The sequence below is a fragment of the Siphateles boraxobius genome, unplaced genomic scaffold (genome assembly GCF_051911475.1).
Source record: "Siphateles boraxobius isolate OS27281-9 unplaced genomic scaffold, OSU_SipBor_1 65, whole genome shotgun sequence".
In the NCBI taxonomy this organism is placed as follows: domain Eukaryota; kingdom Metazoa; phylum Chordata; class Actinopteri; order Cypriniformes; family Leuciscidae; genus Siphateles; species Siphateles boraxobius.
Window position 1 is genome coordinate 18,019,565 of NW_027509192.1, and position 13,938 is coordinate 18,033,502.

At 38.5% G+C, this 13,938-nt stretch overlaps 1 protein-coding gene across 3 annotated transcripts in view; it reads left to right on the forward strand.

The window, feature by feature from the left end:
- The window catches only part of b4galnt4a (beta-1,4-N-acetyl-galactosaminyl transferase 4a), a 225,297-nt gene that overhangs the window by 138,478 nt on the left and 72,881 nt on the right, over positions 1 to 13,938 (forward strand). For all 3 annotated transcript variants that reach the window (XM_077211313.1, XM_077211314.1, XM_077211315.1), the window contains exons 5-7: positions 5,526 to 5,616; positions 5,804 to 5,904; positions 12,192 to 12,259. In XM_077211313.1, the coding sequence (XP_077067428.1) occupies positions 5,526 to 5,616; positions 5,804 to 5,904; positions 12,192 to 12,259 (260 nt within the window). The remainder of the gene's footprint in view (positions 1 to 5,525; positions 5,617 to 5,803; positions 5,905 to 12,191; positions 12,260 to 13,938) is intronic.

A 13,938-nucleotide genomic window follows, 5' to 3' on the forward strand; every position in this document is an offset into this window, starting at 1 on the left:
ACCGAGCAGATGGCGGTTCGGCATCGAGATGTCGTCCTCGCTCATATCAGAAAGTTGGGGTTGAGGCTGAACGCAAAGAAAAGTGTATTATCTCCTTCCCAGAAGACCACTTTTCTGGGTGTCGTTTGGGATTCGGTATCGATGCGGGCGCGACTCTCTCCGACCTGCATCGCTTCGATTCTCTCAGCTGTGAAACAAGTGAAGCTAGGCCAGCTACTCACTGTCAAGCAGTTTCAGAGACTGTTGGGTCTGATGGCAGCAGCGTCCAACGTTATACCTTGCGGCCTGTTGTACATGAGACCGCTACAGTGGTGGCTCAGGACCAAGGGATTCTCCCCGAGGGGAAATCCGCTCCGCACGTTCAAAGTCACGCGGCGCTGCCTTCGTGCTCTGGTCATGTGGAGAGAAACTTGGTTCCTATCCAAAGGTCCTGTGCTGGGGGCTCTTTGTCGTCGCATAACGCTAACGACGGATGCTTCCCTCACAGGGTGGGGGGCGGTCATGAGTGGTCGCCCAGCCCAAGGTCTGTGGCAGGATCATCATCTTTCGTGGCACATAAATTGTCTAGAGATGTTGGCTGTGTTTCAGGCTCTGAAACACTTCCTAACAGACCTGAGAGGCCATCATGTGTTAGTTCAATCAGACAACACGTCGGTGGTCTCTTATATAAATCATCAGGGGGGCCTGCGGTCTCGCCGGCTTTACAAGTTGGCCCGTCAGATCCTCCTGTGGTCCCAAGGGAAGCTACTATCTCTGAGAGCAATGTATCTCCCTGGGTATTTGAATGTGGTAGCAGACTCCCTGTCGAGGCAGGGGCCGAGGCCAGGGGAATGGAGACTCCACCCCGAGGTGGTGGAGCTCCTTTGGTTGAGTTTCGGTCGCGCCGAGGTGGACCTATTCGCTTCCAAGGAGACCACTCATTGTCATCGGTGGTTCTCCATCACTCTTCCAGCCCCCCTGGGGTTGGATGCTATGGTGCAGCCGTGGCCGAGGTCACGTCTGTACGCCTTTCCCCCGATTGCTCTGTTACCAGGAGTTCTGGAGAGGGTCCGCCGGGACGGGGTCAGTCTACTACTAGTAGCCCCGTTCTGGCCGGCCCGAGTATGGTTTGCGGACCTGATTTCTCTCCTGGACGGTTCTCCTTTGGAGCTCCCGGTCAGGAGGGATCTACTCTCCCAGGCGGGGGGCACGATACTTCACCCCCGCCCAGAATTGTGGAAACTGTGGGCTTGGCCTCTGAGGGGGCCCAGCTCATAGACTCCGGTCTCTCAACCGAGGTTGTTGAGACCATTCTTAACTCCAGAGCTCCATCCACGAGGAAGCTTTATGCCTTGAAGTGGAAACTTTTCACTTCTTGGTGTGGAGAACACCTGCAGGACCCAGTTAACTGCCCAGTGGGTGCAGTGCTGGAATTCCTGCAGGAGCGCTTCTCCACAGGGTTATCCCCCTCCACACTAAAGGTGTATGTGGCGGCACTAGCTGCTTACCACGTCCCTTTCAGTGGAGTTTCTCTTGGGAGACACCCGCTTATAACTCGTTTCCTCCGTGGCACTTTGAGGCTGAGGCCAGCAGTTCGTACGAGGGTGCCGACTTGGGATCTGGCCATTGTATTAGAAGGTCTTTCCCTAGCTCCTTTTGAACCTATCGAAGAAGTTCCCGAGAAGTTTCTCACTTTTAAGACTATCTTTTTGCTTGCTATCTCTTCACTAAAAAGAATCGGAGATTTGCAGGCTCTGTCGGTTTCACCCTCGTGCCTGGAATTTGCACCTGGCATGGTTAAAGCTTTTCTGCATCCTAGACCAGGTTACGTTCCTAAGGTTCCTACTAATATTGTTAGACCTACGGTTCTGCAGGCTTTCTGTCCTCCTCCATTTATGTCATCGGACCAGGAGAAACTTAATTCACTCTGCCCTGTTAGGGCATTAGACGCTTATGTCCACAGAGCTGCCCTGTGGAGGAAATCAGAACAACTTTTTGTATGTTTCGGGCCACCCAGGAAAGGGTGTCCGGCGTCTAAACAGAGAATGAGCAAGTGGGTGGTTGAGGCTATCTCACTTGCTTATGAGTCGGCTGGCCAGCCTTCACCTTTGGTTGTCCGAGCTCACTCTACCAGGAGTATGGCTGCTTCTAAAGCTCTTTTGTCGGGGGTTTCCCTGAGTGATGTTTGTGATGCGGCTGGATGGTCTTCACCGCATACTTTTATTAAGTTCTATGACCTAGACTTAAGCTCTACCCCTGGGGCACAGGTGCTCTCGTCCTCTGTGCGCTAGTCTCACATGACGGTCATTTGGTCCTATGGCGACGTGGGTATTCGCGTTCCCGCAGCGTTTGACGCAGCTCGAAGTTCCCTTGAAAGGGAACGTCTCGGTTACGTATGTAACCCTAGTTCCCTGATAGGGAACGAGACGCTGCGTCGCTCCGCCATACTCCCGGCACTCCCGTTAGCGCTTCCTTCAAGCCTATCAGAAGCTAATGCGCTTGTGTTTTTGGGGTGCTTTATAGTTTCCTGGTCGATGACGTCACCCGCCTATGACGTTTCATCTCTCCATTGGGCTGATTCCATACGTGCTTCATGACGCACAACGCAGGGGCGTTCCCGCAGCGTTTGACGCAGCGTCTCGTTCCCTATCAGGGAACTAGGGTTACATACGTAACCGAGACGTTTTTACCACAGGGGGACTTAAAGACAAATGCATCAGTTGCTGTGCTTATCTATTCTGGAAATTGTGCATAATGATGGTTTCTGTGAATTACTGATATATATAGTATAGCTGCGATGAGATATTTAAACAATGAATCTTTAATTCCAATGTTGAAACAGTTTGTACTCTATTGATTGTCCCCGTGGCCAGTTTTTAGCTTTAAAGAGGACAATTTGTTTTTAGATGACTGAGTTAATTATTAATATCAACACGTTAATTATTGAGTATCTGTTTAGCTTGTAAGATTTATGAGATGGAGCATACTGTTATGATTGAGTATGTAGAGCAAACTAGAAAAAGATTAATGCTACAAAAGGGGGACATATTCCTAAAACAGGGATATGATGCACCTATATACAGTCATTGGTATGATAAACTTCAGTAGGGATATTTGAAAGCATGTTGTTTTGGTTTAAACGGCGGCTGTCGTGATGATATGAGAAAAACATAATTGAGTTTACGAGTAATGTGACAGTGTTGTGTTTGGTCAGATAGGCATTTTAAAACACCAGCCCACGTCTCGCTCTACAGCGGCCATGAATTTGCATGGGGAGCCGAGTGAAGCGTAACTGAAACGGTGGAACGTAAATATTAGCAGAAAGCTGGGTAAACATGCAGCTATGTGATCGTTGGGAGGAATTTGCTCTTTAGAAGAACTTGTCAGTATGTTTCGCTCAGTTGGAAAATCCATTTCTCTTTCGTAGAAGAGAGCTTCAGTGTTATTAGATTTTTCGAGTTCTACAGACAAATGCAATCTAAAACATATTTTAGTGGACAAAAATGTGTTTAAAATGTACATCTATCTTGATGACTAATCTTGCACTCCAGGGTGTGTCCACATTTCTGTCCAATCAAATGCTCTCTAAACACAAATGCCCCTCCCCCAATACCAGCTGCTTTAGTAAGTTGCAAATCAGGTTACATGGCTTGGCTGTGATGTGATTAAAATCTATTGGCTGTTATTAAAAATGAATGAGGCCTTCGATATGCCCCACCCCAAATAGCAAATGTTCACAGTAAATAAATGTATGCAAGTAATAAAACTGTGCTTGTTGATCTGTTTCATTGGATCTTTAAAGGGACAGTTCACCCCAAAAAAGAAAATAATGTCATCATTTACTCACCGTCAAATTGTTCTAAACCTGCAAGAAGATCTTTCTTCTGTTGAAAGGAAGATATTTTGAAGAATGTCAGTAACCAGACAGCTGCTGGTTCCCATTGACTTCCATAGTATAGAAAAAAAAACATACTATGGAAATCAATGGGGACCAGCAACTGTTTGGTTACTGACATTCTTCAAAATATCTTCCTTTGTGTTCAGCAGAAGAAAGAAATTCATACAGTTGGGAACAACTTGATGAGAGAATTTTAATTTTTGGTGTGTTGTAAATGTAAATGCTTCAAGTGTAAATGTATTTGTTTAGTACAAGTAAAATATACAAGTTAACTGTTGGTTTAGAAGTTATGAGATTATAAATGATAGTTTTGATAATTCATTGATAATCAATTAATTATGGACTTATTATTATTATTTGATTATTTTTATTTTGGTATCACCTAGACATATCACTATTCTCTCATCATTTATTATTCATTCAGTCAGTCAGTCATGTTGTTTGATTTTTTTTTAAATATTCTGATTTGTTTTGGTATCACATTGCCATATGCCAATTCTGTCACTATTTACTTACTATGTATTTGTTTATGTTTGAATGTATTTATTTATTTATTTGATTTTAATAATAATATTTTAATATTTTATGTCCATTTCTATTATTCTGAATTATTTCTTTAATTGATCAAGAACCACCTTTTTGTTGATTATGATCTGGATTTTGAAGGTGTGTCTGAAAATCTCAACCCTTCTCTCACCATGTGTGTGGTTTCATTTAATTGACTGAACTCCTACAGGTTGTAACGGGTGGAATTATAAAGTACGCTTCTCCTGAACTGTTATTGTGAATTCTGTTTAGTTCAGACCCCCTACACAGTCCTCCCACCTCCTCAACTTTTTACCTTGTGATTTATTTATTTTTTTGGTCTTTTTTTGGCCGGCCTATTTTTATAGATCCCAGACAGAAAAGTGTGACAGATCCCACTGAAAAGTAAAAGCACACACAGACGCGTACTGTGAAAATAGTTTCTCTCTGCTCTGGAAATCCTTCTCTCTGTTCCTCTGTTTCTTGATCTCCATCTTTCTGTCTTTGTGATTTTGTAAACAGATGACAGATAGCGGAGATTGTAGTCTCACACACACTGTGATGTGTGTGTGTGTGTTCAGTGTTTATGGCAGGGTGAGACTGAATAGACACAGCAGGAGTGGCTTCAAAACTCACACAGGCATTTTATTTTGAAATACAACAGAACATAAATTAACACCATTATCTCTCAGTGATTGATTTTTGACAACTATAGGAATTATTACTATTATTATTTTATATATTTTCATTTTTTGATGGTGATGGCATTAAACCTGACATGTAACCTTTTAGTCATGTCTTAATTATTCATATTTGCTTTTTTCAATTATTTTATTCTTGTCCCAGACACAGGGTTAAAATATGAAAATAGATGAAAATCCATCTTAAACTGTAAAGCCACCTTTATTTATATAACACTTTATAGTGATGACAGTAAAATGATTCAATGATGCAAGTTCATTTTGGCTGTAAAGCAGCTCTAAAAAGAAAACTGTCATTGTTCAGCTGAAATGTTGATTCAGTTCCATTGTAAAGATCATCAGATCATATGTCTTTCTTCACTAACCCCACCACAATGTTATTTTACATACTAATTTCATATTCAAACATTTCATCCCTCCAGACGAGAACTACAGTGAAGAAGTTGGCTGTGGCTCCAAAATGGAAGAACTACGGCCTGAGAATATTTGGATACATTCTACCTTACAAGGATGGTAAATGCTTTTTTGTATTAAAAGTAAAAATTGCTTTTAGATATTTTTCATGGAGATAAAGAATGTAAATCAGGAGACATTCGACCACAATCACATTCACAGCGTTATCAAAGAAGTGTATACTACATTTATAAGAAGCAGTGTTGTTACCTGTCGCTCACACTGTCCGTCGCTCTCATTTGTCCAGGTGATTTTCAGTTTGCAGTTTCTTCTGATGATAACTCAGAGTTCTGGTTGAGTTCAGATGAAAGTCCTCTCAATGCACGTCTGCTGGCCTACGTGGGAAAGGTAAGAGATTTAATATTGTGTGTATATATATATGTGTGTGTGTGTGTGTATATGTATATATACATACTGGATAGATATATATATATATATATATATATATATATATATATATATATATATATACTGGATTTATATATACTTTTATACCTTGTTTTTTATACCTATATAATTTTTTGCTATACAAATTGTTCAAGTAATTATATGTATATGTGTGTGTGTATGTATGTATATATATATATATATATATATATATATATTACATACTGGATATATGTTTTCGATTTATACTTATATATATATATATATATATATATATATATATATATATATATATATATATATATATATATATATATATATATATATATATATATATAGGATTTGTATATACTTTTTAAAAAAATTTGTTACAATTATAACAATTTTCCTATACAAATTGTTCAAGTAATTATATGTATATATAAATATTTAATATAACTATATATATTATTATATATTTATTACATTAAATTTAATTACTTGAATAAATTGTATATCAATTATATTATAAGAATTTTATAATTATAATAAAATTCTTCTTCTTATATTTTATTATCTAAGTATTTTACTTATATAAATAAATATATATTGCATATTATGCTGTGTATTAGGGATGTGCCCAAAGCTGAATACATTATTCGAAAAGGAAATTTAAAAAATATATATTTCTATGCTTTTGCATTGTTTTGCAATTATATATTTTGGTAATTATATTGTATATAATTTGCAGGCATTAGGGAGCCGCTATCAATATCCGTGGTATTGAAATCGTTTTGAAAAATTACTACCGCAGCAATCCTAAACCTTGTCCCTTTAGGGGAGGGGATATTCATTTTCTGTGCATTTCCAAAATAAGGTATTCGGCTTCGGGCACATTCCTATTGTGCATATCATACTTGCCAAAGAATCTGTATTCAATTTTATAGACTTTAAAGTGTAAATATCAATCAACACTCCCTTCATTGTTCATTGACCGGCAGTCATTGTGTCATTGTGAGCAGTGGTGACTATTTCCTCCAACAGAAGGCCTTGCTGTTCCTGCATGGTAGATTTCATTTAGATTTAGATTTATTCCCCCAGTGCTCTTGGTGCTTAGAAGTGTAGATTTGTACGATGTGAGGGAGCGTTGGCTTTGTAAAACACAATTAGTGCCTTAGCCAGAAGCCTGTGAGAGTTTACAGGGAGTGTGTGGCTTACTGGTGTATCAATTACGTCTGGCTCAGATGGGAATTGGCGCTCACACATGCCAGCCGGAGACTTGATTCCCTGTCACAGAGATGCGTGAATCGATTGAAAGGCGTCTCTTTGTCTAAAAAAAAGAATCACAACATGTCCGGAATTCCGAGTGACTCTTTACAGACGCGATAGACCTTTTCCAGTCGCACCTGTAGATGGGGAAATCCATCCAAGCTGGAGAAACAGAGGAGCACCTTGTTTCTGTGGACTGAAATATAGACACTCAAAAGAGATTCGTCTGAATGAGGCAGAAAGGTCATTTAGCGAAGATTTTGAGGCGACTACTTGACAAGTAGAGTAAGAAGTGGGAACAAAAGAGCTGAGAGTGAAGAAAGACACAAAGAAGAAAGTGCGATATCTGCCGTCAGTTTAATAGCAGTGTGACTCCATTGCTCCCGTATTTTCTCTATTTGCCCCCATTCCATCTATTCAATACTCCAGGGTCGCAGATAGACAAAATGAGTTTCTTCAATGTAATTCTTTGTTTGGGGAAAGTTCACATGGCTCAAAAATAGATGGAATAGTATAAAAGAGAGAAATACCAGTAGAAATACCATAGACATCTCTGAAAGATGAAAAATAGCGTTGTCAAGTTATCCGGCGCACTTCCATTGACTAGACAAATTGTATTACAGAGAGAACTTCAACGAATAGTTCACTCAAAAAATGAAATTCTGTCATCTTTTACTCACCTTCACGTTGTTTTCAAATCGGTGCAACTTATTTTTCTTATACCATGCCCAAAATGCTAAATATCTTACAAGGGGCGAAGAGCTGTCAGCCTAGAGAAATGTCAAAAACTAAATCTTTTGAAGTTAAACAATAGCTTTTTTGTGTGAAAGAGATTGATATTTAAGTAGTAAACTGGAAATCTTCCCCTCGCTTTCACGTGCCCTGAAACGTGCCGCTATCATGATACGCAACAGTTGATTCTATTTCTGGAACGGTTTCTGTTCCTGCGACAGCTTGATTTTTAATTAATTTGTAATTCGAGTATCATTTTGTGTGACTTTAATAGCTATAATTGACCTCAAATATTGAAAATAACTTAAAACAAGAACGAAACTGTGAACTCTATGTAAACAAACAAGTGTATCTCGGGACAAAGCTTGAATTAGTCAGTGAGGGGCCGTTTACACGACACCGCTTTCAACTGAAAACGGAAAACTTTTTATGCATTTTATCTGTTGATTTACACAACAACGGAGTTTTGGGGGCCTGAAAACAAACATTTGAAAACGGGTTTCAAAGTGGATTCTTTTTTAAGCAATACTGTTAACATCTCCATGTTTACAACAAAAATGTGAATTTGTGAAAAACGGTGACGTCATGCGTGTTAGGTGTTCAGTCTATAGGCGCCTATTGTTTCTTTACAGTGACATCGCAATCTACTGGCCTGATAGCAGAATACATCGTTTTTAGTCGTTTTCGCGGATCCATTTCAACGGGATCGTTTTGACAACGTTGTCGTCTGTACGCGATAAAAGCAAAGGAAAATAATGTCTGTTTTTGGTATGTCTTTCTTGAGTAAACGTACCCTGATTATGAATTTTGAATAGTGATGAAATGGTTTAATTTTTGTGATTTGATTATGATTTTGCTGTGAGTGCGAGACAGCAGTGCGCTTGCAGACAGAGCTCCGCCCACACACTCTTCTGATTGGCTGATATGCATCTGTTGTGGACAGACACATTTCTTGTGGCTAGAATGTTATCGCATTGCTTCTGGTTAGGACATGCTGTAAAAAACAAACAATGGAATATAATGCATCACGGCAAGTTAGCAACAACGAAAGCATTGGTTCTTGTTTGTCTTGTGATGGATTGTCGCTACCATCAGGCGTAGTGTAACACTAGTTGATGTGCCATATTTTAATGCATGTCTCACAGAATGTGTTTGTTTTTATTTGTTGAAAACTTAAGTAGTTTACTACTTTTTTAGTTGTGTGTGCCATTGCTATCTATTTAGTAAAATATGTTGTTTCACTTTAGTTTTACAATGATTACCATGTTGCTATGCAACTTGCAGTTACTTTTCAAATTTGCATGTCCTGTTTATAATCTTTTCTATTTAAAATTTAAAACTGCCTAATGAAACGATGAACCCATGAAGAGGTATAGGACTGAGAAGCTTCAGGTGTGTTGATGGACTCAATCTTCTCCATCAACAGTATGTATTGATCATAGTTCTGAATCCAATCTGGACGTAGCCTTTGACAGAAACACGATTTTCTTTATGAAACTTCCCAACATTAAAGTGTTAATAAAAAGAATGAATGAAGCTAGAATTAAAAAAAGGTATTTTTTTAAAGCAGTCTCTGTTCTTTCTTTTTATTTTTGCATTTTCAGATATGCATACAAGCAAATATTCTGGTAGCCATGAAAGTTTTGTGAAAAGGATCAAAAGTACTGGTACTGGCTGGGAACTTTAAAAAAAAGCTGACAGGGAAAGAGAGAACATAAACGCATGTTTTTTTGTTTTGTTTTTACACAGTGAAAGCCAGTGGGTTCCAAACGAGTGAAACATTTATAAAAAAATACATCTTAAATATATCTAACAGTAAGACATACATGTTTGGAACGACATGAGGGTGACTAAATGATGACAGAATTTTAGTTTTTTGGGTGAACTACCCATTTTACCTGGTGGACTATAAAATAAGCAAACAAAATCCCATAAGCTTTGAAAGAAGGAATCCATCCATATGTGGAGGCCATGAGTGGGCTCACAAGCAGACACCTAAAAAACACCAGCAACCAAGAACACTTAGCAATTATAAACGGCAAAACAAAGCACTGAAGCAAAAGATGTAGCATTAGCACCTAGCAAAAAGATCTGTGTAAATAGAAAGGTTCCAGCTACATGAGCTTCATTTTCACTTTAAGTGTATCATTTTAAAGTAGATTATTTCCATAATAAGTACTTGTTCATGCTAAAGTGTATTTCTTTTTAAAAAAGCTGTGATTTTTATTAAACTTAAAAGAACTGTTGCTATCAAGTGTGTTAGTAAAACATTTCCACCAATGTTTTCTCTTCCCCTCGCATTTGAAAGATTTTCCTGTAGTCACCTTCAAGTGGAAAAATACTGTAGCTTTCGCCTCTGAAGGCAGATGTACACACACACACACACACACACACACACACTCACACACACACATGCAAATACACAACGCATCTTTGTCCTCTAATACCCGTGAGAGACCAAGTTGTGTTTGGCAGCGGAGGCAATTAGCATTGGCTGAGTCACACGTGTGTGTTGATCCTGATGGCCACGCAAGGTGTGTGCGAAAGTAAACGCATTCCTTTTGGCAAAAAGAGGGGCAAGTGTGGGAGAATCTGCAGCGGGACTTTTTTTGGTTGGCTTGTGTGTGTATCTGTGTGGGTGCGTGTGTGTGTTGTGTGTGTGTGTGTGTGTGTGTGTGTGTGTGTGTGTGTGTGTGTGTGTGTGTGTGTGTGTGTGTGTGTGTGTGTGTGTGTGTGTGTGTGTGTGTGTGTGTGATGAATGAATGAAAGTCGTATTTGAGGGCAGCAGGGATCCTGGATGATCCAGGAGGCATTATGATTCATTACATCGACGTGCGATGTGAACAGAAGCATTGAGAGCGAGAGAGATGCCACACATGACAATTAAAGAGAGGCATGCTGGGATGGAGAGATGGAGGATTTCATTCTGGATCACTGCTCTAAGAGCACTCATTAGTTACTGAGGGTTGGTGTGGAAATCGCTGCAGTTGCCCTGCGGTTCAACAGAGGGATGTTTTGGATTATATAAAAACATTATGATTGCGAGAAGGGTTATTATTAAGGTTTATTGGAGGAAAACACAAACCTCTTTAAGTGTTTTAAAGGGGTCATATTATGAGGATTCATAATGTCCTTGATATTTCAAGATGAAAGGCTTCATTATACTATAAAATCAGAATAAAAAACTTCTTTCATATCCAAATTAGAGCATTTATTGAAAAATTTGGCAAAATTTACCTTTGGTGTATTTAAAAGCAAAAAAAAGAACAGGACATGATGTCACAGAGAGGACCCCTGCAGACACTTGGTGTCTGGGTCAATAAGTCTCTTAAAATAACAGATATTTTGACCTTTTTATGACAAGGCAAGATTCGGCCACGCTGTGAATTGTCATGTGGTTCAATTCCACAAAAACTTTGAAAATGGTGTACGACTAAAATAAGCACTAGTGTTCAAAGGTTTGGGTTGGTAAGATGTATTTGGAAAAATCTTTTTTTCTTTTTTCTTTTTTTACAATATCACAGTATTTATTGTACTGATTACTGAATTTTTGTGTTTTCCATTTGAATGTATTTTAAAAAGTTATTTATTCCTGTGATCTTTTTCAGAAACATTTATCCATTCTTCAGTGTCAATCCAACATAAATCATTCTAATATGATGATTTGCTGCTAAAGAAACATTGCTTTTAATTATCAGTGGTAAAACTGAAAGTTCCAAAGAACAACATTTATAATGAAACAGTAACATTGTAAGTCTTTTCAATTTAATGTGTCCTTGCTGAATAAATATATAAACAAATTTACAAAAAGATTCTTACCCCATACTTTTGAATGGTTATATATATTTATTTATTGTGCACATTCTTATTTGTGATTGTCATTTGAATTACCGCCCACATTTACACATATATTCATTGTTTAGAAACATTGCCCGCCCAGTCATGGTGAGATAACCGATAGATAGACAGACAGACGGTTTCTGATTCATGAATAAGAACAGTAAATAACCTTCCACTTCATATTGCGCAATGAAATTTGAGCTTGTTGTGCCACATAATGATTGGTTGGTGTATTATACATGACAAATAGGCAGCGATTGTTTTTTTACAATAATATTATTGTGGATAATTGTTGAGAGGGGCACTTTTGATTAAGAGACCCCAAAAATCCCCCCCGCCCACTGTAATATCCCACCCGACATTAATTGCACTGTAATTACATTACAACATTTATAATCAAGAAATATTGTGGGTTTGCTCTGTTTCAGCTGGGATCTGAGTGGACTGCACCAGGAGAGTTTACCAAGTTCAGGTCTCAGGCATCCAAATCTGTGCAGTAAGTATATACTGTCAACATTTTAGTATGCTATTCCAAACACTGCATCTATGTCTTCCATGTCCTTTGTTGTAATTTCCATGTGTCCATAGCATTGCATTGTTGGAAGTTGCAAAGCAAACTTCGGTATATTGTGCAAATTTTGGTCATAGTACAGAAATTTGTATGCTGTGTATATTTCTGTTGCACGTTTTATCGTCCAATCGAGGGGCTCAATTCCTCCTTTGTAAATAAACCACCCATACTCATGGATATTGATGCAGTTATTTTACCCCTGATGGTGTTGATTGGGTTGGTAATTGGAGGAAATTACTGGCCTTTATCTGATCGGGCATTTAATGATCGCCTTTCTCTGCTCCTCTCAAAGCACTCGCATCATTTACAGCCATACAACTTCTGTGATTTAAATATCACGTCGAAGCAAGAGCTGTCGCTTCTAAGATAGAAACACCTTTTCCGCTTCAAATCAGCAGTGAATGAGCGGTCGATTAGCATATCGTATTTCTAGTATTTCCATAAAAAGCCCTCTACAGCCAGCAAACCATTTTAATTCGGCACTCTGCACTAATGCACCATTAATAATGGCTTCAAATGGATCTGCTGGAATTAGCAGTGGGTTTGTTTCCATATGGCTGTAAAGTGATCCATAGCCTGGCCTTTATCTTGAGTGTATTTAATAATGCATAAACTAATCCGACCTCATTTCATGAACCTGAGTGTATAGATAGTAACCACAGAGGCACCTTTTTAGATTTATTCTCTAGTAGATAATGCTCTGCCTAGATAGATTAAGCCTTTATATTTATGAATTCCATTTCAATTTGTAAAAGTACATGATATTAGACATCTGGTGTGACATATAGGCGTTTTCATACAAATACAAATAAAAAATACAAAAACAAAACTACTATCTACTAATCTTCAATAAATCCAGTGTTTGACACCGATTCAATGTCTCTGTAACTGTTAATACGCATAATGTTTTATATTCTTGTATCTACATTTTTATAAATGTACACTGCCATTCTAAATTTTGGGGTCAGTAAGATTTTTAATACCAGCAAGGACACGTTAAAGGGGAACTATTATGCCAAATTCAATTTTACATGGTGTTAGAACATTGTACACAACCACCCTATAATGATACAAATCCACCTACTCCTTTACATGATACTGTTTTCAACTAAAAACTAAAAACTTTTCCACAAGCAAACTTGTAAACAGTGTAAACAGCAAAAACACAAATCTCTGAAGATAATGACGTCATGCTCAGGCGTATTACGTGTTCAGTCTACAGTGTTTCGTCACCATCTAATGGCCTGGCAGCAGAATATAGCGTTTTTAGTCGTTTTTGCTAATCCGTGTGAATGGAGACCATTTTGAGATTGGTGTCGTCTGTACGCAGAAAACTCAAAGGAAAAACTTCTCAGTTTTAAGCATATCGTTGTCGTGTAAACATACCCTGAAAATGCAACTTTTAATGACTTCTGCAGTCTACAAATTATTCAACCCCCTATATAGAATCACTCACAAAAGTAAAAATCTGCAAAACAGGTGTCGTCTAAAGGTGCTATTCAAGGGCTATTCATTGAACTATTCAAGGGCTTCATTAGTTGCACCAGGTGTGCTTGAGCTAGAACACATGAAATATCTGAACTGGCTCGGTTTGTTGAGTGTAA